Below are 26,783 nucleotides of genomic sequence, written 5' to 3'. Positions count from 1 at the left end.
TTACCACAAATGATAGCCGAATAACATGGGCATTCTCCGCTCACAACATAAAATGCAACGAGTCTCATCAATTGAACAAGATATACATTCGTACCCCACGCTGCCGCGTTGGGCGAACAAGATTTTAGAAAGGTTTGAAATAACACAGCATATGCAATGTATAGTGACAATGACAATCACTTCACGACGATCAGGCAGAATCCGGCTTGTTTTGGGGCACGGTTTGAAGACAGCCGCTTTTTTACACAGTATCAGAGCAAATGAACGAACGTCTCTATTCCGTCCCCACGCCGGAGACATAACCGGCAAGGCTTTTCGGGCATTATCTCGGACGGAAATTGCTGCATCTCAGACATCATCTTGTTCGCGCGTGTGCGTCTGGTGTCGGACTAACGACGACGACAACCAACAGACAGTCTCGAGAACAACACGCGAGCAAATCACTGCAATGGAACTGATGGCCTAGCCCAACTAGCTGCCGATGCCCGGTCTGTTGCAAGAGCACATCTCCTGTAAATACTTGTACATAGATTAAAGAGCACTAGTAACGTCTCTAATAATGTCTAGCAATGGCGACGAGTACCGAACCACCCTCTGAAGTCAACGGACGCAACTCCGAGTCTGCGGTGATGACGTACCAAGTACCACAGTTCGACGAGATGAAAGATAAGTGGGCTTCGTATATTATCCGCATTGAGTCCTACTTCGAGGGAAACGGCATCATGGACGATGTAAAGAAGAGAGCGCTTCTCGTTTCGGCACTGGGCTCAAGAGCAATCGACATCTTGAGTGGGCGTTGCGCGCCAAGGAAGGTTAAAGAACTAACCTACTCTCAAGCGATTGAAATTCTCGAGGAATTTTACGCACCGAGACCGAACGAGATAGCTGAAAGCTTCAAATTTTTCACGAGGGTTCAGAAAGAGAAAGAGTCGGCTCAGCAATTCATCGTGGAACTGCGACAAGCAAAGATGCTCACGCACTTCGACCCAGCGAAGCCATTGCGCCTGGAGTGCGACGCATCGCCGTGCGGAATAGGAGCGGTGTTGTCGCATCGCGTTGGAAACATAGACAAGCCAATTGGGTTCCGATCCCGAAGACTGTCAAAGGCCGAAAGAAACTACTCTCAACTCGAGCGTGAAGCATTGGCGTTGGTGTTCGGAGTGTCTAGGTTCCGCGACTATCTGCTTGGTCGATCGTTTATTTTGGTCACAGATCACAAGCCTTTGGTTGGACTGTTTCGTGAGGACCGCCCGACACCAGTCATGGCCGCGGCTCGGATTCAGCGCTGGTCTTTGCTGCTGGGAGCTTACAACTACAGGATAGAGTATAAGCCTGGGCCAGACAACCAAAACGCCGACGCACTCAGTCGACTTCCACTGGAGACTTCCGAGGAAGCAACCGATGAGCTACCTGAGTATGTCCATTCGCTTCAACAGCTCGACAATACTCATCTTTCGTCACAAGTGCTCCGCCAACTGACCTTGAAGGATGAGGTCCTCCGTACGGTGAAGTCCTACATTCTCAGAGGTTGGCCTCGGGAGAGGAAAGTGTCTGATCCACGCATGCGAGCGTATTTTACTAGGAGGCTAGAAATGACCGTAGTCCAAGGTCTTATCTACTGGGACCACCGAGTCATTGTTCCTGAGCCCGCACGAGACCAGATGCTGCAGCTTCTGCACGAGACGCACCAGGGTGCCTCAGCAATGAAGTCTGTCGCACGTACAATCGTGTGGTGGCCTGGACTTGACGGTGAGATCGAACGTCTGGCGAGCAATTGCCACACCTGTGTACAAGCAAGGTCGATGCCGCCGGCGAAAACTCCTTTTAATTGGCCTTTGACTCAGGAGAACTGGTCGCGTGTTCACCTGGATTTCGCTGGTCCAGTAAACGGTGCGATGATCTTGGTTGCGGTGGATTCGCACTCGAAGTGGATAGAGGCAATCGCTATGCAACATGCCACGACCGAGTCCACAATCACGGCATTACGCGAGATTTTTAGCCGGTTTGGCATACCGAGAACCATCGTGAGTGACAATGGCACTCAGTTTACATCCGAAGCGTTTGCCATGTTTTTGTCCAACAACAACGTGAAACACTTGCGCACAGCTCCGTACCACCCACAATCGAACGGCCTCGCGGAGAGAGCCGTACGCACCATCAAGGAGGGTCTCAAGAAACTTCAGACCGGTAGTTTGTCTATGCGCCTCGCAAAGGTGCTATTCAACTACCGTAGGACGCCATTGGAGGATGCAAGATCTCCGTCCCAGCGGCTTTTAGGATACCAAATCCGCTCCCGCCTGGATACCTGCCTTCCGCCTCCTGTCTCTTTTCCTCTCTGCTCAGAGGGAGATACTGCGAGTAAGCTTTGCCCTGGCGACTCCGTCTGGGCACGCAACTTTGGGGAAGGGGAAAAGTGGCTTCCGGGGACAGTTAAAGAAACAACGGGTTCCCGCATGATCACGGTCAAGACGTCAGCAGGAGAGCTGAAACGGCACATGGACCACATTCGTCCAAGAGAGAGCACGGCACCTGCACCACCGGTGAGCAAGACGCCACCGGTGAGCAAGACGCCTGAACCACCCCATCAAGATGCAGCCGCACCAGCGCAGCCTGACGCAGCGGAAGACGAGGCCGTCCCAGCTGTTCGGCGGTCGACAAGACCCAAGAAACCTGTTGACCGATATTCACCTTAAGGAGGGAGGAATGCTGCATCTCAGACATCATCTTGTTCGCGCGTGTGCGTCTGGTGTCGGACTAACGACGACGACAACCAACAGACAGTCTCGAGAACAACACGCGAGCAAATCACTGCAATGAAACTGATGGCCTAGCCCAACTAGCTGCCGATGCCCGGTCTGTTGCAAGAGCACATCTCCTGTAAATACTTGTACATAGATTAAAGAGCACTAGTAACGTCTCTAATAATGTCTAGCAGAAATTTCCTGACCAATTTGACTATGTAGCCAGCGCCAATTTAACGTGCACTTCTAAGGGCCGTTTGCACCAACGTCGCTTACCTTAACCCAAAGCGGCTCTTTCCTAAGTCGGCTTAGCGTACTAAACCGAGCTCGGATAAGCACCGGTTTAAATTCCGGTTGCACCAACGTTAACTCGGCTTTACAGACGCGCCCCTAGCTAAACGCTGAAATTGCCTAGGGAATGTGGGGACAAACAGAGCGAACTAGGGAACGCTCAGAGGGACGAATACGATTGGCAGTGAGGAATCTCGAGATGTAAACAAAAAACTTGCTGTAGTCGGTGCCTGCTTTTTGCTGTATTTCTTCGGTGAGTAAGGAATTAAAGGTCTCCAAATTCATTCATTTTTTCGCTTAACTTTCAAAAACAGGAGTCAGCGCTTTAAATAAACACGAATGCTCTTCACATCTATGATTGTGTATTTAATATCGGTCAATAACAAAATACTTTGACAGTGACAGTACTGTTTTCGTGCTCACATTTTGAAATAAAGGAGCCCTCGGGGGCCATAAGTCTCACCGAACGCGAGAAGGACGCTCTACTCGTTACATCACTGGAGACAAAACATCATCGAGAATAAGTAGGCAGGTAAGATCACCACTAAAATCAAGTCATGCCTGAGACCGATGAAGTTCAAAACAGTGACGAACTTGCCACGGCAGCTGCGAAAATGCCCGGAAATCGTCGAATAGAAGTCGTCGAGTTGTCGTCGCCACGAATGTAAGCTATAAAGCAAAATATGCCTAAAAAAGGCGATCACCAGAAAAGTTACGGTTATGGAACGATACAGTTTTCTGAAGCCAAGATTCTACTCGCGAGACAAGAAAAATTCACCGAAGATTGTCTCGAAACCCAGAAAACAAAAATGAAATTGACTTTTCGCTGTTTTATAATTTAAGAGCGCCGCAATCTGATGCAAATGGCAGAAGTGTCGACAATCAACTGGTCGCCAAGATCATGTACTGCCACTATTCAACGCGCTGATCGGATTAAAGGATATGCATTGCAAGTAGAAATAAACAAGGTGGTAAATAACAATACGTTACAGTTATGCGAAAATGAGTAGAATAAGTACGTATGAATAAGCTCGTTGACAGAATAACCAACGGGAAGACAGACGTGAGCCCCACAGCTCCGTACGTATCTTGGTTAGGGCTAACACGCACTGAAAGTGGAGAGCCAACTTGAAAACAAGGGTCGATAAACACTTCACGCGACAATATTTTGCATCCTTGTCACAATCGATGGCCATTCTGTCGAGACTCTCACGCTGTTGTAGCCTAAAACACTTTGTACAACTAATTTCGTCCACCGCGTCGACCGCCACAAACCAGCCGCCATGTTTTAAATCCAATATTCAGAAACAACCAAAAGCAAAGCGCCCAATGTTCAGCGCTTACGATAAGCGTAGTTTAGAGCTAGGTTTAGCGATAAGCGATTTTGGTGCAACCGAACGAAACCGAAACTTAGCTTAGGTTCCCGGCTCAGCTCCGCTTTGCGCTAAGCGGCGTTGGTGCAACCGGCCCCAAGGAGCTGTGGAATAGATAATGCGTCCTTTCGAGCAAAATAGCTTGTCAGTGAAAAAAACATTCATAATCCCATGAATATTCCGTTTGCGTGACTGCGGAAACAGGCAGTAAAAATATCGGATACATATTTACATCGGCCGAAGATATTAATTTGCAATAATATCTTTGTTTGATTTTTGCGGCTTTTTTTGTGGAAGTGAGGCACATTCCTTCATACATTCCTTACTTTTGTCACCGTCAAAAAAAAAAATTGGAAGTTTTGTTTTTTTGAATTTTTAAGTTCATTACATAAAAAATTGTTTAGTACGCATAAGTTATAGTGTCAATGTTCCCTGCAGGTGTTGCCTACCTTGGGGGTATGTGCAGTATACGTCTGCGAGCTGCCGAAACAGAGGACACACCTCATACATACAGCATGGTCTCCATTTTAGTGCACGAACTCGGGCACTCGTAAGTACTGGCATGACCCGTCTGCTTTACTCTTAATGAAATGATGTACTAGCTTCAAGATAAATGCTAAATTCCGTTCAGTACCTTTCAAAATGTGAAGTATGTCGGTTCTTTTCCATTTTTAACCCTGGAGAGTGAGGAAACAGAGGGACAGTACAACACAGGCCTCCAAACGACGCTAGAAAAATTCAAGTTCCTAACTTGCTCGCCCGAACGCTTGAATTAACTTGGTCATCTACGTTATATCCTTAAAACTTTGATTACTGATGGGCATTTTTCCTCTACAATAACCGGAAATCTTGACATTAAACATTTTTTTTTTATATATCACGAGTGTGTCAGATGAAAATGAAAGAAAGTTCAGTAGGTTATGGACCAACTCAATTCCACTGACGTCACGCCACTGGTACTGCGCATGCGCAGACGCTTCACTCCTCCTGAATTTGGTTTCTGTACACGCGCAGTGCCCACACCTGGTGTGGGCAAGGCGATCTTGTTTTAGAACACTGTGTTGTAGTATGCAGTCGCTGATCACCTAAGCACAATATCGCCTTCGGAGTTCCGATTATTTCGTTATCCGTAGACAAACAATGAGAGTGTAGTATTGCGTGTCCCAGTTGACAGGAAACGCGCCTCAAGCGCCGTTCTTTACGTTCTGATTGACTTGATGATGATGATGATGATGCAGCGTTCCTTTTGTGGCGGGCGGGCTCAAAACAAAAAGAAAAACGTTCCCGAATCAAAATAGTAAAAAAAAAAAGGCCTTAGACTACCATCTTCCACTGTCGAGAATCCTTGTCTACAAGTGTTCCAGTCTCATTTTCGGTGAACGCACAGTCTGCTGACCTTCGTATACTTTACTTGAGCGGCTCTGCTGGTCATGGAAGGGTTCACAATAACCCCGCATGTATTTTTTGCTTATAGCATCAATTATCGTACATCCGAGGGCGTCTGCTAGCGGTCTGTCGGGTTGAAGCAGACGGAGGTTCATTGGGTGTGGCAGCCTGTGCTCACAAAAAAAAAGCAACAGGGGTTTCATTGTCTCTCTTCCCCTCCGCACGCCCGACACACCTTGGACTCCACCGTGTGGTTGAAGTATTTGTGATAGGAGAGGGTACTTTTTTCGACTGACGAGTGCAATCGGGAGGAGGAGAGGGAGGGGAGGGGGGGGGGGGGGGGGGGTGTCGTTTGCGTCTTACACCTGAAAAACAGCCCTTCGTGTCTCCGCCAGTCAAAACACGTTGTCGTCGTATCGTTCTTTCGGTCCTCATTGCTTTTTACGTCCCAGCTCACCGATTCTGGAAACAGAATAAAAAAGAAATACGAAATACGCTAAAGACGTTGACAACATTGGCCGTGCGATTTGGTGCCCTCCGAAAATGATGATAGTAAGAAACGAAACAGGAGAAAAGGTGTACGGATGCACAGCGGCTTACTGAAAAAAGGGTAATTCGAGATTTATTTTTTAACCAAACCAGCACCGGTCTGTTAGTCTGCCTTTATAACCAGAGCTATTATGAACTCTTTGAGCAGGGTGCGAAAACAAGACCTGACTTCGAGAAGAAAGAGAAAGGTGGCGTGAGAAAAGCAGGGGAGGTTGTTCTAGGGGGGATGCTGAACTGGCTATGTCGTTGAGAACATGCATATAGTTTGCCAGTGACTGCCAAGCGAAAAGTAATCTTCAGCAGGGTTGAGTTCTAAAGCTCACGCTAAAGGTTTAATGGTACAACTCAAGCTAAATCAGGATTTTTTTCATTAAGCTTCACTGCCTTATATTTATGTATGCGCGTATTGCACAAAACGTGGACGCGCGTGGTGTCCGCCTTTAGGCTACCGTTTCACGGGCACGCCATTAACAAACCTCGCTTTTTCAACTTTCTTTACAGGCTTGGAATGGTTCATGATGGGGACAAAGCAGTCTATAGCACTGCTAGATACAAACATCATGTATGCAGTGCACGTGATGGCTACACGATGGCACCTGTTGCACACGGCGCTCGGGATGGACAATGGTCTTCGTGTTCCTTGGAACACTTGCGTGGTTTTCTTGAGTACGATTTTTATATTATACTATTTTTAGGCTTCTGCCCTACCTTTCAGCCTCGTCGTACACACGCCCATTGTAATAAACGAACCTTACTTTAAAAAGACTGATCTTTCAAGTACTAGTAATACAGGTTGTTTTTTAGAGCTTAACAGATCTTCTTAAAACAACCCTGAAAGCAACACTTATAAGGTTGGTTCAGGTGAGTTATATGGCGAGGGAGACAATACAGAGGGCAAGTTGTAACGATCAGTCGGCAAATTATCTAAAAATTGGTAACTATATTTTAATTAGTGAATATAAACATATGATTCCAGTTATACAATCGCTGAGCGTCATCAAAAACCACTAACTCAGTACCTTTGCACATACTTCGAGCGCGTGAGAAGCGCAGAAGTGCGGTAAAGTTACCACCCGTGCAGCAGGAGCAAGGGTATACCGGTGCGATAGCGCGCCCGTGTGGTTTTTTTGTTTCTTATCATAGCCCCAGCCTTATACCTGTTGCAGGATCGATACCTTCAGCGCACTACTAGGGTTCCCACGCGCTCAAAGAATTCCAAAAAATTGATTATTTGGTGGTTTTCTATCACCCTCAGTAAGTTCTATTTGGAACTATATGTCTATATTTACTAATTAAAAAGTTAATTAGCTAATTTTACTTATTTAGCTAATTTTACTTATTTAGCTTACTGATTGCTACGATTAGCTCCTATACTATCCCCCCTGGCCGTATAACTCACTTGCATAAATCGCGTAAGTGTAGCTTTCGCAGCTTTCCGTTTTTTTTTTTTTAATTTGTTAAGTCAGGAAAAAAATTGGTATAATGAGTGACAGGGGCGTCAACTCAAATCTAAACTGTTTGTACATTATTTCTTCGCCATTTGAAAATTAAATTGCACAGATTTGTTATCAGGGCTGCAAATATATCCTTTAATAATTTGCTTCTCCAGTTCAAAATTTATATACAAACGTCGCGGTAAAAAATTATCCACGAAAATTGAAAGGATTAGATAAATGTGTAGTTTTTAGAAGGAAGTGCGTAATGTGCTAAACCCTTAACTGAATAGTCTGATGCATTTAAAACATACCCAGATAAATGATTATCGCAAACATGAACAAACTTTCTATAATATATTTGACAGAAAAAAATAAACGCAGAAAAATCGTTTCGGTAGATAGTCACCTAGTTACAGTTTAGATTAACCGTCAAAATATTGCCAAATATATATCGACACGAATAAAAAATTGCAGCACGCAAGAACCACTGTTTTATGTGGCCATACTAAACATATAGGTCCTTGTTTCATTCCAATAAACAAAGATGACGGCAATTCTAAGATTGTTGTTCTCTCAATGATCTGGTGCATTTTGCAGACATCAGCGAAAAACTTCGAAAGCAAACCAAAATAGATAGCAAAATAGATAGCTGATCGTTCTTACAATAAAGAAGCATAAGGCCATGCAGGTGCCTTTGGAACCTCGCGACGACTTCATCTTGGTCAATCAGTAGCGAGCTTCGCTGCATCCTCGCGCACCTGAAGCAGGTGCACTATTCTCTCGGCGGCGAAGATACATGAGCACGCGCAGTACGTCAGTGGCCGGAGCATTTCCTGAATTTTTACTCCCGTCACAGACTAGAGACCTTTCCAAAAAAGAGCTACTGGCCGGTTCCATTTTCAGTATTGGTGCGCATGGCGTGTGACTTGCTCGCTTTCCGAAGAGACGATCCGCACGTTAGGCTGAGGACTTCTAAATATTAGAATGATCTATAGGTAATGTTTATTTCTTTTGGCTTTTTTTTTTTCAGGACTCTAAAACAGGCTTGCTTTGATATGTTATCAGCGAAACATTACCAGATAAATATGACACGATTTCCGGGAGCGGACATTACAAAGCAACAATTGTGTGAGAAAAAGTATTCAGACTTCAAGGGCGTGACCGTTCATCCCGTAAGTTCCCGGTGTTTAAGCGCGCCTTCAATAACCCAAACTACGCAGAAAACTTTCTATTAGGGTTCGGCAACAGCGACAAATATATGATGTGTCCCTGAATGCCATAACACGGTGGACAGGTATTTGTTTCTTGAAGGATTGATTCTACATTATTCGGCGAAACAATACGAGAGTTATGTTGAATCTTAAACACTAGTATTTTATATTGAATGATCTTTGGCAGGGTAGGAGATAACGAACTGCTCATAGACACCTTAACTCTCTTATATGCAATTGGCGGTAAGATTTTTCGATGGCGCAACCTCTGGGATACTTTACTGTTTCACACCGTCTGATTCAAGCAGACTACGGGGAAAGCGGACGCTGAATGGTTATATTAGTTCTGATCTATATCTCTTTAAAAGTGTTCATTTATATCTAAAATGGGGCATGGCATTTGTATCATATTTTTCTTGAATTGAACGATTGTATGTGCACAATTTTTTGAAATATTCACGAGCGAGACTTGACCTTCCGATTCCAACCTGCGCGACTTACGTCACGGAGTCTTTGATTCTTCTTTTGAATCTGTAGAATATCTCGTCTATACTTTCTTTTTAGTCATTACGGTGTGAGACGACGGGCTGCCATCTTAGCTGTTCACGTGCGGGCTGTTGTTCTGCGTGGCGCCGCGGCTAACCCAGCTCGTCCATACCGACGCTTCCATCCATGTGTGATTCGCCAATATAATTTATATTTATTCCTAACTTACATTTATTTTGGAAGGCATTATTGTAGGAGTTATAATATTATCGAAATACACACATGCAAAGGCAAGAAATAGGCATGCATACTAACTGCTCTAAAAAATAAAACAAGGTGCAAGCAAAAAAGAAATATACAGATACATGCACACGGCTGCTGAATGTAAAAGAAAGCGCAAGCAATGAAAGTAAATTTGTGAAATAACAAATAAAATACTGACTTGTCATGTTTCGCTTTCATCTAAGTGTAGCTTCAGCTAACTGTCAAGTTTCGTGAGAGGCTGAAACCACAGTGTCAGGGAGTATATTACACTGGTTTATGTATCGGGGGGAAAAGATTGGATTGTAGAAGAGACGTTCTTCATGTGATTGTACTCCATTTTTTCTTTTTATTTTTTTTTTTTAGTGGTCTAATTTTTGAGAAGTAGGAGTATGGTGTTTTAGGTAAATATCATTTTCAATGGCAACATATTCACGCACCACTTGATTTAGGAACGAGTACCTTGATAATCTGTGCGTAGCTCAAGCGAGTCCCGCAACACGTTTGTTTGTTTGCTTGTTTTTGTTCTTGTAATACCGTGGCACTGATATCAAAGTAATATGAGTTAACAGCAAACCAGCGTGGTCAATTTTGAATCGACTCAAGTTTACAAAAGGGACACTGACACCCTTCAAATTGTTTATTTTTTTATTTTTTTACACGCGATCCACTATAGTGTCAGAAGACTACCCAATCTATATTTTGTTATAGTGTCACGTATATTTTTATTAAAGTAAAAAAAACAAAAAAAAAACGTAGCGGCTTGGAACCGGAACCAAAACTGCACTGGGGAGAAAGAAAACATTTGGAGGCGAAAAATATAAAAAATCAGGTGGTTGGACAACTTTTTTTTTTTTGTTGTTAATCAACATATTTGCTGCTTTTTACAAGCTGAAAAAAATGGGTATAATATTTTTTGTCCCTTTCTAGCATGATAGTATGTGCCTTTAATGACTCACAACTTTGATCATCTTTGGTTGTTTCGTCTAAACCATCGAAAACAGCACGTGACCACGGAGAAGAGAGTAAGCACGACTGAAACCGGCTGTTTCTCGGTCGGCGGTTTTCGGGCGAAAAGAAAACAAATTTCGAGCCGCAAATTGTGTCTTGGGTGGTTCTGCTCTCACAACCACCCAAGTATCATGTACAGACAAAACCCTTGAGGATCATAAACACCCTCGCAGTGTCCCTCTAAAGCTTTAGTGTCAAAATGTCATACTACAGAGGCATATTTATCCGTCCGTCCGTCCGTCCGTCTCTCTGTCTACGCATTTATTTTTTTTTCTTTTGCACCGACATTTTCCGGTGGGCATTACAGTAAAAGGGACGGGAATAATTATACAAAAGCGAACATATAGCGAAGCAAACAACAAAAAATATCAATCATACGGGAGAAACATACCAATATATACTCCAATGATATGAGAAGATTGACACGATCCACAGCAAGTGCAGACCGAACAAAGTAAACCGTCAAAACAGGCTACAATAACATGATTTTATCGAAAATAATTGAACGTTAGGAAGCCCAACCAGTGAGTAGGGCAGCGCGTTACAGTCACTGATTGGTTGCTGGAAAATGAATATAAATTACAGAGAAGATGCAAGCAAGCTGGAGAATTTTCAATATCGGGTTTTACAATGTAAAAAAATGAATATTTTGAAACGTCGGTACGTGTGAAAAACTCTCGGATCTTTTTCTTATCGACAGTTCGAAAAAATACATAATGAGGTGCCAATACGAATCTTGATTTATCTATCCTGACGCTACAGTAACACAGATTATGCATAAACGTGAAACGGGGACACTTTCGTTTTAGTTGTAGAGGTTTCCTACCGAGCTTGAGCTTTATTTAAGAGACACTATCGTGAAAATCATAGATATTCTAAGATAGAACTCACATTAGAAATGAATTAAACTTTATTGACGTCACGAGGTGCCCATTTCAAGTTCCTCTCGATAAAATTAAGTACATGTCCTGTTTTCATCGAAATGCATTAACATGACGCATCCGCGTTGCATTACATAAAATAATCAGTTCCAAATATTTTACATCCTTCGCCAGGGAAGTTTTATTTCCATTTAAATGGAAATTTCTCTGAATGATTAGTCGCTTTCTGCTAAATTTAATGCAATTACACTTCGCGAAATTCAGATTAATTTTCCATTTCATGACCCATGTCAGTCCATGAGCAAGATCACCTTGTAAAGCAAAAATATTGCCTTGGGTATATATCGCTGTATAAGACACATTCATTTGCATAAAAGTTGACTTTGGAGATATAATTCTGTAGCCGATATCGTTAAAGCAGACCAAGAACTGGAATGGACCGAGCACAAATCCCTAAGGAACACCGACCTTACTTAAGCAAAAGAGATTATGAGCCATTAATGACTACTTTTTGGGAGTGACTGACTAGATAGTTAAGTGCCAAACCAAGTGCAAAATCAGGTGAACCTAAAGATGAGTGTTTGTGAAGCAATAGAGTGTGTTTCAGAGTGTTATGTCAGTTAAAGTCAGGAGGCCGGATTAAGCAAACTGTTTAATAAAATATAAGAGGAAGAAAATCAGCAGCCGGGTTTTCAATTCCAAACCATGACCGCGCCCCGGTCATGACAGCGTGCTCACCGAGAGTCCTCTTCTTCTGCAATAGCACATCATGACGCGCCGCCCTTCTTTTTTCTTTTTTTGGAAAGTATTGTTATAGTTTGTGGAAATAACTCAGTGCTCGTGCCGCGGTTAGCAGTCTTTGTATCCTAGTGGCTGCATCACAACAGGTCCACTACTTGTGGTCACTTGACGGTCCTGACGATGCAGGCTCTGAGTCTCTGTAGACCCTGACATACTTTCAGTCGGTTGGTAAGGCGGTTGAAGACTTCTTTTGAGACTGTCGGGCAATCGTCTTCAGAACCTGTACTGGTCTTTAATTCTCCATACGCTTCCTTGATGTGGTGTCGATTGCACCTGTAGGAGCGTCCTTCTTGTCCTTGCACAATGTCGCTCGGGTTCTCGCTCGGGCCCTTCCTTAAAATCAGACCTCTGTTTTATTCTCTTTTTTTTTAAACCACAAATGCTGTTTTGGCACTAGGGGCAAAATAATTTTTGTATTTATGTCTCCTGGTAATTCTGTCTCACTTGTCGTCGTGAGAGTTGCGTTTGAGTTTCTCTGCAGTCCAAGCTGGGAAGCAGGTAACCTGGCGGAGTTGTACCAATGCCCTCAATTCTCTTATGACCAAGAGTTCGGCTGGTGATTTAAGACCATCCATCGACGTGCTGCGGTAATCCAGAAGGACCGTGAATAGGTCCTTTCATCTTATTTCGCCTTTACCAAAGAATGCTTCATTGTCTGCAATGCACGCTTCCGTCAATCTATTTGACCTCGGACTATACGGGCTAGATGGATTATATCGTGCATCCCAGCGACTCAATAATGCTTTGAATTCTGCCGAGTCAAAATGTGGTTCATTAACGTTCACTACTTCGTCTGGTATACAAATCTTGCAAATAATACCTTGTAAGAGAAAATAAGACCCCTGGCAACTGCTCACGCCATTGTTTGAACACCGATGTACTTGCTGTAGTAATCGATCAGGATAAAACATAAGGTACCATCTGGATAAAAAAAAAAACGTGGCAACCTTTTCCCAAGGCTTTTGTGACAGCTGATTAGCTGCGAGCGGGTCACGCTGGTTGTTTCTTTACTGTGATTGGCGCATTTCAGAACGATATACCGTGTTTTCTATATATTTGTTAATAGTTGGTCAATAAAAACTTTCACGTGCACAATTCTTGCACGAGACAATAACCGATTAGCTGCGTGAAGACGCCTAAGCGCATAAGGTTAACACGATACCGGTAGTACAAGATGTACTACCCTGCACACCAACTGATCAGCCAGTAAAATGCGGTATTGACTTGATGTGATTTTTATCTGGATTTCAGGTTTCCATTAGTGATTACTTTGTTCACAATCTGGATTTGATGTTTCCAGAAACAAATCCAGTTAGATTCGGAGTTTCATAATGTAGGACTAGGAAGTGGAAAGTTATACTGGGTTTTTTCGGTAAGGTTGTGGAGGTGGTTTTGTACGTTTCACGTTGACCGGGTTAATCAGCAGCCATTCAGTTAAAATGACTTGAAGAGGATGACACACACTATTCAAGCCAGCTATTTCGGGTAAATATTTGTTAACTTGTTTTCGAAATGAAAAAGGAATGAACGTGCAACCCCTAAAATAACAGAACTCACAATAGACTATGCTCGAAATTGCTTATTTGCAAGTGTTTACCACACACGCGCGAGAGGTTCTTGAGCTTGGACTGCCAATTTTCAACCCGATAAGCTAACCCTTCTCAATTTTCTCTCGAGTGGATAATATTAAAAACACTTTACCACGCTCACAATGGTAGGTGTTGCATGGTGGTAAAGCGCTGAATATTCTATTTTTATTATCCAGCGCTATAGCACTTGTGTAGCGAATAGTTGATCACCATCGCGGCGCCCTGACACTTCAGCATCAGAACTTTGCTTAACGCGAGCACGCGTTCCTCGTCCTCAAGCTATATTAAAATACTATTGCACACATATCACTCCACCAAATAAACACAACTTGTGAAATAGGTTTTGCCGCACTACCCAAACTACGCACGAAGCGACCTCACGTGCAGAGGATTATGCGTCCTCTTCCCGAACTGCCCTACCTGCACGTCACACAAGATGATGACAAAAAGCTGGAGAAGCGCCACTGCAGTTCGCGCACGCCACCAATATCTGGATACTTGCGTGCATTATCTTGACAGAGTTCATACAAACATGTTCTGGACATATACTTCGCTTCAAGTTACGTTCCACTGCAGTCGACACTACAGTCCGATGAATCCAATCAAGCAAGCGATAAAAATTGCACCGTCACGTGACTCGTCATTTTTGTGCGTTTGCTCTCATCAGCTAAAGCAATCATGCGCTCAAGAAACTGCAGACGCAGAATTCAGTGTGCGGTGCGTGATTGGTTCAGCCGGGGCATAGCCTCCTCTATACTCACAAAGCCAACGAAGCCATAGAGTGCCCGGTCGCAGATTTGGATTGCGAGGATCTGGTAGCACAGAGCAACAAAGAGCCATTTCTCGGGGAACCTGGACAGCAGCTCAAAACTTTTGCAGCGGCGAGGACTTCAAACACACTTGTTCGCTCGAGAAAAGTGTCTTTCCGTGTCTCGTCGCAACGGGGCGCCAGTCACGTGGCATCCGTTGTGTTTCGCTCCACCTTTTCTGTTTTGGCGGCCGCTTCGAGTGGCGATCTTCCAGGCTTTGTCACTTTACAGGAGGCTATGGCCGGTGATAGACAGCCCACAAAGACAACAGGAGCCGTGACGGTGCGCTTTTAGAGCTGATTGATTGGCTCCATCTGATTATAGCGTTGGCATGCGGTCAGACTTGATGTGGAACGGTGTAAAGTACAGTGCTAATCACACTTGTCTATAACGCGCGAGCGTGCGGCTTTCTCCGGGGAGCGCTAGACTGGTGGCATTCGCAGAAACCAAGCTAGTCACGTGGCACAGTATGGAAAGGCCCGCTCGAGGGGTGTCCTGCCCACTCTATCAGTTTGATAAGCGATAAAAGTAAAATGCTTTATGATATATTTTGTATTTTGATGACGACATGGTTGATACGCCTTCATGCTTTAGTTTGTTTATTGTTCGAGCAATGATGTTTCTAAAAAGCGTGCGAGCAGCCTTTCGCGTTCGCCGCCAGCTGATAGACTGGGCAGGACACCCCTCGAGCGGGCCGTTCCATGTTGCGCCCCGTGACTAGCTTAGTTTCCGCGAATGCCACCAGTCTAGCGCTCCCCAGAGAAAGCCGCACGCTCGCGCGTTATAGAAAAGTGTGATTAGCACTGTACCTTAACTTTTGTCATTCGGCTAGAATATTACTTCTAATACCAAATATTGATGTTGTCAAACAATCGCTCAGACTTGTTAGTAGACTCAGGCGTGAATTCTTGAAATTCATTCCTTCCTTTTCCGCATTGCGGGTAGCTTAACATTTTCCAGAAACGCGTACAAGCCCTACGAACTGTTTCGACTTCACGAGCAAGCTTGCAGGAAACAACATCAAAGGGAATAGCTCAAACGCAGGCTTGCTGGGTGATTTTTGTCTTTCTATTAAACGAAAACTTTCTTGGAACTCTTCACTTCGGGAACACACCATGCGTGCTTGTCCGTTTTTGTTTTCTTCTTGCTCTGGAGCAAATTGTTGAAGTTCTTTAAGAAATTGAGGAAGTGCCATTGTGTTCTTATGCACTGTTGTGTGCGTTAGAACTGCAGCTTATGGCTTTAGGAGCTTACTAATCAGTTCTGTGGCACGTTAAGCCTATGTAATTCAGAGTGAAGAAACCGTGTTATGTTTACCCGAGAAATAAGGAAGCACTTGGGCTAATTTGAGCTACGCACAGCACGCAAGGGACATAGTCAGATATATAAAGTTTTGAGAGCTGCCAACACTCTGCTCGACTATTTAAGTAGGGGCAATTGAAAGCTTGCCAAGATTATCCTCCCGAAGACAGTCGTTTTCCGCCAGGGAAGCCAGAAGGGACCCATCTTGAAATTGTACCAATGGCCATTTCAGAGACTCACATAGGTGACAATCTCTTCAGAGTGTTTCGCAGGACTTAATAGTTTCTTTTTTTTTTGTAAAGTAAGTGTAATTTGATTGGAGAGCAGTTTTGTTATATTGGTACCAACCTGAGCAGTGCGGCATGCTGAGACCAGGACCTTTATATCTTCATTACCATTAAAATGCCCTACCTTTTTCGACATTTTATAACAAATAATTTTTACGGCGATTTATTTTTACGTTACTCCACGTTGTGCCGCGAGAGATGCTGAATGAAACCACCAGAGCGTAATTCTGTAACGAAGCCACCAAACTAAATGTTAATCATTCTTCTCCACAGGAATCCCTAAATGCCGCGGATTGCAGAATATGGTGCTGTCCTCGTAATTTCAGCCGCCGATGTCTACAAGCTCATCTTACGGATGGAATGGAATGTAAAAAAGGATTTGTAAGGACCATTTTCTAATTTGCATGGTGAACGTTTCCCGTGAAAAGCATTCGATGTATAAACATTTAAGTTCACAACAATTCGCTTGTTGAAATAACTATGGATAAGGATCGGCTGTGGTGAAAGAACAGCGGCTATAGTCCCTTGCAACTCAAGAAGGTAGGGCGAGGGTAAGGCGGGCCGGTGAGGAGGAAGCAGACGGAACGCTAAAGAGAGAAAGAAGGTTCCCCACTCGGTCTCCAGCGTTCCGTCTGCTTCCTTTTCCCCGGCCCGTCTTACCCTCGCGCTACCTTCTATAGTTGCAACGGGCTATATTCACGTAATAAGAAAATAATTGACCCTGTCTTTTTATCATGTCATCAATCGTGCACTTTGAACTTTATTAAAATGTTAGTAACATATCGCAATTTAATGTTTTTTTTTTATTTATAAAAATGCAAACACATTGTGCCGGTTATTTTCTCTATTAAATGAGCATACCTAATTATGTAGCGGAAGGGTACATAGTTTGCGTTGGTATCATTAGCCAATCAATAATATCGTAAATACACCGATTGCACAAACACCCGGAGGTTGAATTGCTAATATAGGTTGTAAGATTACCCTTGCTTGCACCCGCCTCGGAGCACGATGCAACGGACTGGTCCAGCAACACGTAGTCACATATCGACTATTATGGTCTAGTGCCTGACCCAGAAAGGCCAAGTACACACTCTGCGCCAGCCTTTTATGAGCGGTGGAGAGCAGCGCCACTTGGCCTATTTCACTTGGGTAACTCGCGGTGGAAATGACCGGACACGATTTAACATGCTGACAACTTGGTCGAAAGCTGTGTGTCACCAGGTAGCCCAAGAAGTATAATGATCAAGGCTGTTGAATTTTAAGAATCAATAGGACGGGGGGAGGGGGGGATAGATACTAAGTGACTTCCATCAGGGCGCTGGTTCATTTATCAATTGTAATATATGCACCTATAATGTAAGTACCCCATGTACACCAACGCTTCGGACAGATTTTAGATGGTTCGCAATAAACGGTTTGTTAGAGTGTCGCGCTGCAATTTACTACCGTTGTGCGGCTATGTGGTGGAACCTTGGTGTAAAAATATAAAGTGCTCCGTTAAAAAAGAAAAGGTGTGGTTCAGGTAGTCTGCAGCGGCATTCGCAGGCGGTGTCATGGACATGCTCTCCTAGTTGCATGTTCCTAAGACTGATGTCGGAAACGTCGAAAGTGCGCGAGTGCCGTGCTTATCAGATGATCTTATGAAAGTCTTCACTATACCAGCGCACATATGTGTAATGTACAATTTTGAAAGTGCGATAATTTATTCATTTAAGAAAAACCTGAACATGTATGCAGACTATTAAATCCTTCGTGGCTCCTCATTTTTTATACAGAAGTATTCATTCGAGGCGTATAGTTAATATAATAATCTAGACCCTACTAAAAATGTCACTTCAGCCTTGATGTGTAATTGGACCCTCTCAGCCATTCAACGCCCTAGATTCCATCAAGCCCTTGAGCCCATGAAACCCCTTCAGCCCTTCAACCCTTTAGATGTTCAAATTACTGGGAATTATACATAAAAGATACAGCTTCAAGGAACCAATTATTTATTTCACTTCAGAAGCTGATATGAAATAAAGCGTTAGTGGAAGTCTATTTCAGACATTGAGTTTTATATGTATGGTGTAGCTCAAAAAGACGATAAGAATCAATGAGTACTCAAACCTGGGCGCAGGCAACTGTACACAAAAGAGATCAGACCAAATAGGAACAACTGAAATATTGGTCACAAAAAATACATTTCGAGGTACTCACAATGCTCTGGGTAAAGTCTTGAGATGTACGGCAGCTCAGTAAAGCCAAGCAGGTATTCTACGCGCACACATACTCACCCTCCGTAGGACGTTTAGTGACACCACGAACGCGAAATCAACGTCCGCCGCTGTTGAGAAACTCTGAGCACGGTGAAGGTGTCGTCGCTGGTGTCGTCGCGGTGGCGTCTCTGGCTTCTTGTTCACTCGCTGGACGAGTTTCTGAAGCCGGAACGGACGAAGAGGCGCAAGAAACAGAGGACCAAGATATTCTTTCCTTGATCCGCACACTGAGCTGTTCTATAAGATAGGTCCCACGCATGGTACAGGAAGCCAACACTGAGCGTCCGCTCGGTCCTTCCGCCCGATAGAAAATGGCCAACCGGCTTCCCTACGCATGTATCGTGAAGGGTCAAATGACCTCTCCCACAGACCCGTTATAACGTTTTTGATAGGTGTTTTGCTTCTACAGAAAAGGTTGGAAGAGACTCCACGGGCTTCCCATGAACTATGATTGGTCATTACATTCATTAGAAATTTTTAAATTGTACTTCAGGCCCCTTAGAAAACTTCAAAGGACATCTCAAATTCTTAAAACAAAGTTGGAAGATGCGGCAAAACATTTCAGAAATCATGGTGGACGCCATAGACGGTTTATCAATTGGGGAGCGAAACGTCCCATGGGCATTGGAGCCCCATGCGAACGGCGAGGTGTAGACGCGGACATCGGCGGTCCCAGTTGAAGGTTGCGAGGAAGCCCACTGGCGACGCTTTAATATGCAGAGAGAAGAAGGAAAACAACACATGTATGCTCTCTACCCTGTGTGTTTGTCTAGTTTACTTTGTAGGAAAACACCGGAAGCTTGCATTGTGTGAAATGAAATAAAGTTGGCAAGCGTTCGAGCATCTTCAACCCGTCAGGGTAAAACGAACGCTCTTAACTTTTCGTCTGCTTTTATTATTTGCTGTTTTGTCACTTTCTTTCTCGTTATTTCTTTGGGGGCCGCCGATGTCAGCGTCAAGGATTGGCAGCAGTTTCACTCCCATTTCAGCCCCCTCGATTGAGGCGCCGCACACGTAATCTTGATGACCATGATCTTGAAGCTACTCCCTATGGAACAGTCGGTTGCAAAACGATTCGTTCGTACCTAACCAAGTTAAAACAAAACACGTATATTGTAACTTCTCCTGTGGTCTTCGCCACCAATTCTCTCACCTCCTCTTGGTTTTTTCGATCGATTTTCTGCACTGTTCCTTATGCTCCGTTTCCACTGCGACGCGCGTTGCGTCCGCACCTTGAACGTTAGCTACAGTAGTCCTGTACGCACTAGAGGTCTTATGTAGCGTCATTCGTCGACAGCACACGCAACTAGGCGAGCACGATCATGTCATCGTCTGCGAATGCCGTCGTCGCGGAATGTCCGAAACACGTCTTTGTTTTCTTTTTACTTAACAAGGTAATCTTGTCCATTAATAACTCTCTCCCAGGCCGCAACTCTGTAGTATACCGTTAACGAGGTAATCCCGTTAATGACATAATCTCGTCCCTTAACATAAACACCTAGTCGCACCTCTGTAGTCAATGGGACAGCGATACGTTGGGAAACCGGTCTTCGGACCGTCTAAGCTGAGTTCGAAGCGTTAATTTATACGAACGCTCTCGAAGAATTGCATAAATGCAAAATATGGTAACTTCTTAGCTTATTTTGTATTCAATCAACAGGCCATTTTAGTACATAAACATCATAATCGTATGAACTTTAACTCTTCTATGAGTCACTTCAGATCCCTTATTCGGGTATGATCAGGACTAACACAATTTGCTAATTGTTATAAAACGTATAAATTTTTTATTAAAGTCAAAATTCAAACTGGACGTTTTAGTGTTTATATAGCGTAAGGTCGGTCTGCCAGGAGGGGGCGCACTGATTTACACTGCAGATGAGCAATTTTGCCAGTGCAGTACGACCGCTAACCTGGGGTCATTAACGTGCACACGCAGTAGTGATCGCGTTAAAGACCCCAGGATAGCTGACAAACTTTGCTTACAGAATAGCTATATACAAAGGTTTCATTTTGTCTGAACAGATTCTTTTTAAACGAGCAGTGAATGCTTCATTAATGCGAATTCGGCCAGTGAGGTATACTTTCGAGGGAAAGCATTTTAGGGGCTAATCATAATAACCCAAATAACTAATAAAAATTAGCAAATGAACTTTTTATAATTAGGCGAACCAGAGGGCGCCGTCGAACGAGGAGAGGCTTCTCCTCGTCTGACGCCGCCCTCTGGTGTCTGCGATAATTCCGAGGTAATCTGTTATGTACTAAGGGGTATGGAGTCGCCATCTAGCAAATACATAGCAGACCGCGCCACCTTGTGGAGCAGGGCAATTTATGTTTGGGGGCGCTCGCGCTCATTTTATGTTGAGTCAGGCCTTCCATTTTTATTCCGTAAAAGTACCTTTTCCTGTTTAAATAAATAGTTATGTGCTACTGTGGTAATTAAGTCACGGTCAGGATCTAAGATAATTTATCTTTGATACCAATTCTAATAAAGAAATCGGTCACTCATGAATGCAATGTTTAATTTTTTTTTAAAGATGCTTAGAGCCCATAGATTGAGTGATGACCATGAATAAATAAATATACTATCACAAAAAGTTGTTTAGTGCCCTGATAAGTCCAGGCGCAGCCGACGCTGGAGCTGATAGAACCAGTCTGATAGCGTCAACAACTTACCAACATGGCGTTCTTTATGTTTATGTGCGTGTTCTACCATCGCTGAACTAATCATAAACAAAAAAGGTCATTACCTCGAAAAGATCCCGTACGTGCTTATTTTGGCGTGTATCGCTTTGAAAGCCCGTAAACAGCGTTAATACCCTGTCATGGTTCGCGGGAAATGACGGGGTTTTTAGGTCGCTTTTTAAGTGCAGTTGGGGTACAAGCGCAGACTTTCTTTAAAAGATATATGCGGCGAGAGGGGTTAGCAATTGAGAGGGCCGGAAGCGTTTGAGAGCTGCAGTACCGGAGTTGGCCGTGAACTGGGACATTCCCATTGCCTCACTCCTCTTGAAACGGGTTCCTATTTCGCAGTGAACACATGAGCTGTGCGCGAACATACTTGTTTATAAATATGGGCCAGATGCATTACTTTTTTTTTTATTTTGACCACGGTATAACATATAAATACCGGACGTACCAGATAATTTCAAAAAAATAAAAATAAAAAATAAATAGAAAAAAAAACGAACGAAGTGAAACCAACTCTATGTTACAAATCCATGAAAGAAAAAAAAACATAGAAGACGGGGACAAAAACCGAAGTTTTCGTTTCCTCCTCGTCCCATATGTTTGAATCCTTCCGTTTATTTGTATCGAATTCACCAACAAGCTCCTTTTCAATTAATAGTGCAACTGTATGTTATCAAGCGTCTTACAAACTGCAAAAGGTTTTTAATGCGCCTAGTTATTTAACTCAGCAATACTAATTCGATAACTTTTTTAATATTTGTTAATGGGTCGACGTGTGAATCGGAAAATTGTAAAGCTCGTTGATAAACCCCAAAATTAAGGTGTTTTCTATATGATACGCTTTGCGCAATTATTTTAACTAGCCAAGAATTAAAACCCACGAAATATACAAATGCAGTTCGTCGATTTTTTACTGGTTTCATTGAAATGTAGCCTCAGCTGCTGTCTGCCTTAAAGTGAATAAGAGTAGAGCGATGCGGCTCTCTACCATCCAGCTTCGGAAGAGGCGTGGAGACTTCTGTGCATTTCCTTAGGCAACTCGGCGGGCGCCTGTAACAACTGGATATCTTTCTCCCACGCTGCAATATTACTTCACTGATATCAATCATAAGCCCCAAATAGTTCATTATGCTTGTGTGGGGTGTAATAACAGCCTTAATCCAGGCGAACGCAAAGCAAGTTAAAATAAATTCCCTCGAGTTACAATTTAAAAACTGCATGTTTTGATATTGCAGTACTGTGTCAAACACCAATGCGTTGAGAAGGTGACGCACCAGCCATCCAGGCCAGCGCCGCCTGCACGTTATACAACACGGTCAACGACAACAACCACTACACGGAGGAGACTCACCACTCGAAGAAATTGGTGGGCGTTTCGGCCGTACATGGGCCGAGACAGTAGAAACCCCGACTCGAAGAGCACCCATCAGTCAAGGACGGACGCAGTTTTAAGGAAGACGCATCATTCGCTCGTGGAGCGGGCCAGGGCTACACTCCCACATTAATTGGACTGCGCCCAATCTCAGACAGTCACCTTGCTCGAGGACTCACATGGAGATAGTGTAAACCAACTAACTAAACCACGACTGTGAAAATGCAAGAAATAAAGTGATTACAGTAGCCAAGCCAGTCTAGTAACTATGTCTGTTCCTAATTTTACTTGGAGGGTTTTGATCTCCGATAACGATACCCGATAATAATATGATTCGTGTGCAAAGGCGCCCCTTTAACTGGAGTTACCGGAAGGATCTACAGAAACGTTTTACTATACCTCAGCACTATAGCCCGTTTCACTTTACGATGTACCACAACGGTGGCTATGAGCACAAGAGGGCAATGCATAGCAAGGAGCGTGTCTCGTGACTTTCTGAATAGGTGGATCAACACGTTGTGAGAGGTCACGTGACAAACGCAGAGCGCTGGATTGGCGGACATTGCTCGTAATTAACGTCCGTAGCAGCAGACAGTAACGCTAGACGAAGTGTAAAAACGAGGGAAAGATCAATTTTATGCATACGGTTCCTGTTATCATAGTCTAATCAGGTTCATATATACAATAAACCTCTGTCTTATTGGCGAATTAACATTTATGAACTGAAATAATATTTACTTTTTCACTCCATACTATGTACCGCTATGACGAACTACAGGTGCAGTACTGTTAGCTGAGACCAGTCTTCAATATGTTGTTTATTCTTGTTACAACTCTAAAATGTATTTCCCTCGTTGATTCCCCTAAATGACGCCTTTAAGGCTGAAATGATCGAATTAATTAATGAATAAAACAATCCTAGAAAAACGTATTCTCAATTATATAACATCCGTCGCTGTCAAAAGAAACCGGCATCAAAAAATTGCATTTTTGTAGAAGAGTTTTCACATCACAGAAGGGATCCTGAACCAAACAAGCGATATGCGCGCCCATATCCCATAAAATTCACTTTTCGTATTGCCCCTTTCTTACGTGGAATCTTCAGAACATAACAGGCATTATTTCAGTGCTTTTCAGGTTAAACATGGACGTCCACAAAATCATCCCACTGACACTAGCCAAAACGAACTGGCACCTCTTTGAATAAAATCAAGAGAAACAAATTTCGATATTTTCTGTATTATGAATCTTACCAAAAGTGGTCATTCGAGTTTTTTCCCCTACTCGGTTGTTCTTAGGAACATTATGATTTAGATTGTAAGCCTTCCCTACGTACCAATTGTTAGTTATAGGGCCGTCTTCCATGAAAATGTATGTAGTCACTCGAATTGATGCTATGATACTTTCACATAAAACGGCAAGTGTAGTGTACGAAGGTCGGGGAAGGAATATCTATAACGACGTGAGCTGCCGCCTAGTTTCCCGGAGCCCTCCCCCATCTTCGAATTCCCCGACACGTGCGGAAAGTGTCCTTCGGCCCCTCACTCGGGCTGTGTTCCAGACTTTACTCGATCCGACTCCGGAGTAAAGTTTTCGTACCTTGGCGTTTCAAAACTTACTCGCGCTCACTTGATGACGTCAGAACTCGCGTTCCAGAAGCGGGTTGTTTACTCCGGAGTAATTACTCAGGCTACCCTCCTCGATCGGGGGGTAACGCCGGCTCAAATCGAGTAAATGCGTCACGTGATCTGTTCGTCGTCTGCTTCCTGCGCAGACAGCCGTAAATGCTCGTTTGCTCCGTTGGCTTTGGCGGCAGACGTTGGCGGCAGACGCTAGAAATAACGAAGAATGAGGTGCAGCCATTGATGTGTGGTTATCGCGATTTGCTGTTTTCAACGCAGGAATTGATCGCAACACATGCAGACCGTCTACCTTCCCTTAGGAAGGTATACTTGTTGTTATCAGAGTGCGAGCGTAAACAGGATCTTCTCCACATCCTCGTCCTTGGCGTTGGAGGGAACTCTGTATTCTTACGCTAAAAGATTCGTTCGAACGCAGTAGATAATACGAAAGGTTTTTTTTTTTCTCCGCATGTAATGCAGTGAAGCCATCGAAGGTTTTATGCACACGACTAGACAACAACCCCCTACCGCAGCCCCCTCCCTAATAAATGGTCTATAGCGGCTTCGATGTGCACTCTGTGATTTTATAAACATATTCGCGTCAAAGCGAACCTAAGTTACATACGACTATTGAGAAAGCCCCGTGCGCTCTATCACTACACCGTGTGGAAGCGAAATGTTGTGAATTAATAGCCAAATTATAAAAAATGCAACGAACAGCAAACCAAAACAAAACGGTCAAATTTTCACATACAGCCTTTCGAAGTCTTTAAATTATTTCGATTGAAGACGAGTACACCTCTGCTTCAGAAAGGCTGTTCCACTCTTCGATTGTTCTTGGAAACAAAGGTAAATTCAAAAGGGGGGGGGGGGGGGGGGGGGGTGTCACCACGGCAAAGAAAATGACCGCATCTCCACGTGGTGAATGATGTTGATTGGGGCGAAGCTCTGGTGGTGCTGATGACACTGATTTTGTTCGTAGGTAGTGCTGATGGTGCTGATCTTTTTTTTCAATCCTCTCCGGAGCAGCTTGCTGTCTGCGTAGACTCTGAGCCGCAGCATGTCGAGCTTTTCGATCGTTTTCATCCATGTCAGAAAGAGAATATCTTGTATAGAACGTGGTTATATACGCGTTTGAGCATTTGACCGCAGCGCCCTCTCGTCTATAAACGTTGATCCAATGCATGCAAAGCTTATCGCGATTATATGCGCATTTGACCGCAGCGCCCTCTCTTGTATAGACGTTGAGCGGCTCCATGCAACGTTTCATCCATCACAGAAACCCAAGCTCTTGAGTTACTACCACATCTCAGAACCCCCTACTCGTCCCGCAGTCGTGGCCGAGTGGTTAAGGCGATGGACTAGAAATCCATTGGGGTCTCGCCGCAACAGGTTCGAATCCTGTTGACTGCGCAAACATTTCTTTTTCTTTTTTTAAGAAGACAGACGGGAGGGCAATCGATGTGAGCAGGGACGCCGAACAAGGCTATACCCTAAGGAGCTTCGCCCCTTATACGGAACCATTGCCCTCTAGACCCGTGTCGAAGGACTGGCCTCTGTTGGCAGCTGGGGAATCCCTGCACAATGGCGGACTAAACCGCAACATTACGAGAACTTGTATGCGTTTGAATTAATTAGAAGGCAAAAACACACCCAAAAAAAAATGGTGATGAGTGCAGTGACGTTGCACTTTCGACGCTGCTTGATTGGCTCGTCGGCTCCCAGGGTTGAGCGCGCTCCGACTTTCGTTATTTCATGGAATGTCGGGCACGCTTCACGGTGTCAGTTGTTTCGCCATTGTGCAATGATTCCGACCTTCTAATAATCAGTACGTGACTTTTGAAAACGGTTTGTTCCCTAATGAAAAATCCGGCAAAACCTTCAAGTGACATCCGGTGAACTTCCAGTGACACCCGGTGGAAACTCGTCAAGTTTCACCCATTTTGATCCTTAACCAGCGTAGTTTACCAGTGTTTGCTGGAATATTGCCGGCAGCTGCCCTCAGTTCCAAGATTTCGCTGGAATTTCACCGGCAGCCACTTTCGTCGACTCGGCTTTGCTGGAAGTTTTACCGCAAACGAGTGACTCGTTTCCCCGTTTTCCGAACTTCACTGGAAGCCGACGCGAGGATAGGGGCAGCCGAGGCGAGCCGGTGACTGTATCTGTAATTATAGTTCCTTGAATGAAGCAAGGACGAGTCCCCACGCACCTTCTTTCCCTCGCACTGGGTTCGTGGGGAAAATGTGAGAGGGTCCTTTTGCTGTCTCTTTTGGAGAAAACCGGTTCCTTTGTCCGTCAGCGAGCAACGGCAACGAACGGACGGTCAGTGCCGGCTTCCCGTTCCATGTTTGCGACCGGTATCTTCCAGAGCAGCTGCGTGAGCGGATAGAGAGAAAATATCTTGCAGTGACCTGTTTCTTACG

General features: G+C 44.1%; 1 protein-coding gene across 1 annotated transcript in view; it reads left to right on the top strand.

Annotated features, from left to right (window-relative positions):
• LOC115310789 (snake venom metalloproteinase kistomin-like) overlaps nucleotides 1-22,890 on the top strand; it is a 60,381-nt gene extending 37,491 nt beyond the window's left edge. Inside the window, exons 10-14 of the mRNA XM_029969264.3 lie at nucleotides 4,844-4,955; nucleotides 6,842-7,006; nucleotides 8,807-8,948; nucleotides 16,688-16,795; nucleotides 22,602-22,890. Of these exons, the coding sequence (XP_029825124.3) occupies nucleotides 4,844-4,955; nucleotides 6,842-7,006; nucleotides 8,807-8,948; nucleotides 16,688-16,795; nucleotides 22,602-22,871 (797 nt within the window). The 3' untranslated portion in view covers nucleotides 22,872-22,890. The remainder of the gene's footprint in view (nucleotides 1-4,843; nucleotides 4,956-6,841; nucleotides 7,007-8,806; nucleotides 8,949-16,687; nucleotides 16,796-22,601) is intronic.
• Nucleotides 22,891-26,783: the final 3,893 nt, after the last annotated feature.

Source organism: Ixodes scapularis, unplaced genomic scaffold (genome assembly GCF_016920785.2).
Source record: "Ixodes scapularis isolate PalLabHiFi unplaced genomic scaffold, ASM1692078v2 PGA_scaffold4__175_contigs__length_147842914, whole genome shotgun sequence".
Classification (NCBI taxonomy): Eukaryota; Metazoa; Arthropoda; class Arachnida; order Ixodida; family Ixodidae; genus Ixodes; species Ixodes scapularis.
The sequence above is the reverse complement of the archived record's forward strand: the minus strand, read 5'-3'. Positions and strand labels throughout refer to the sequence as shown.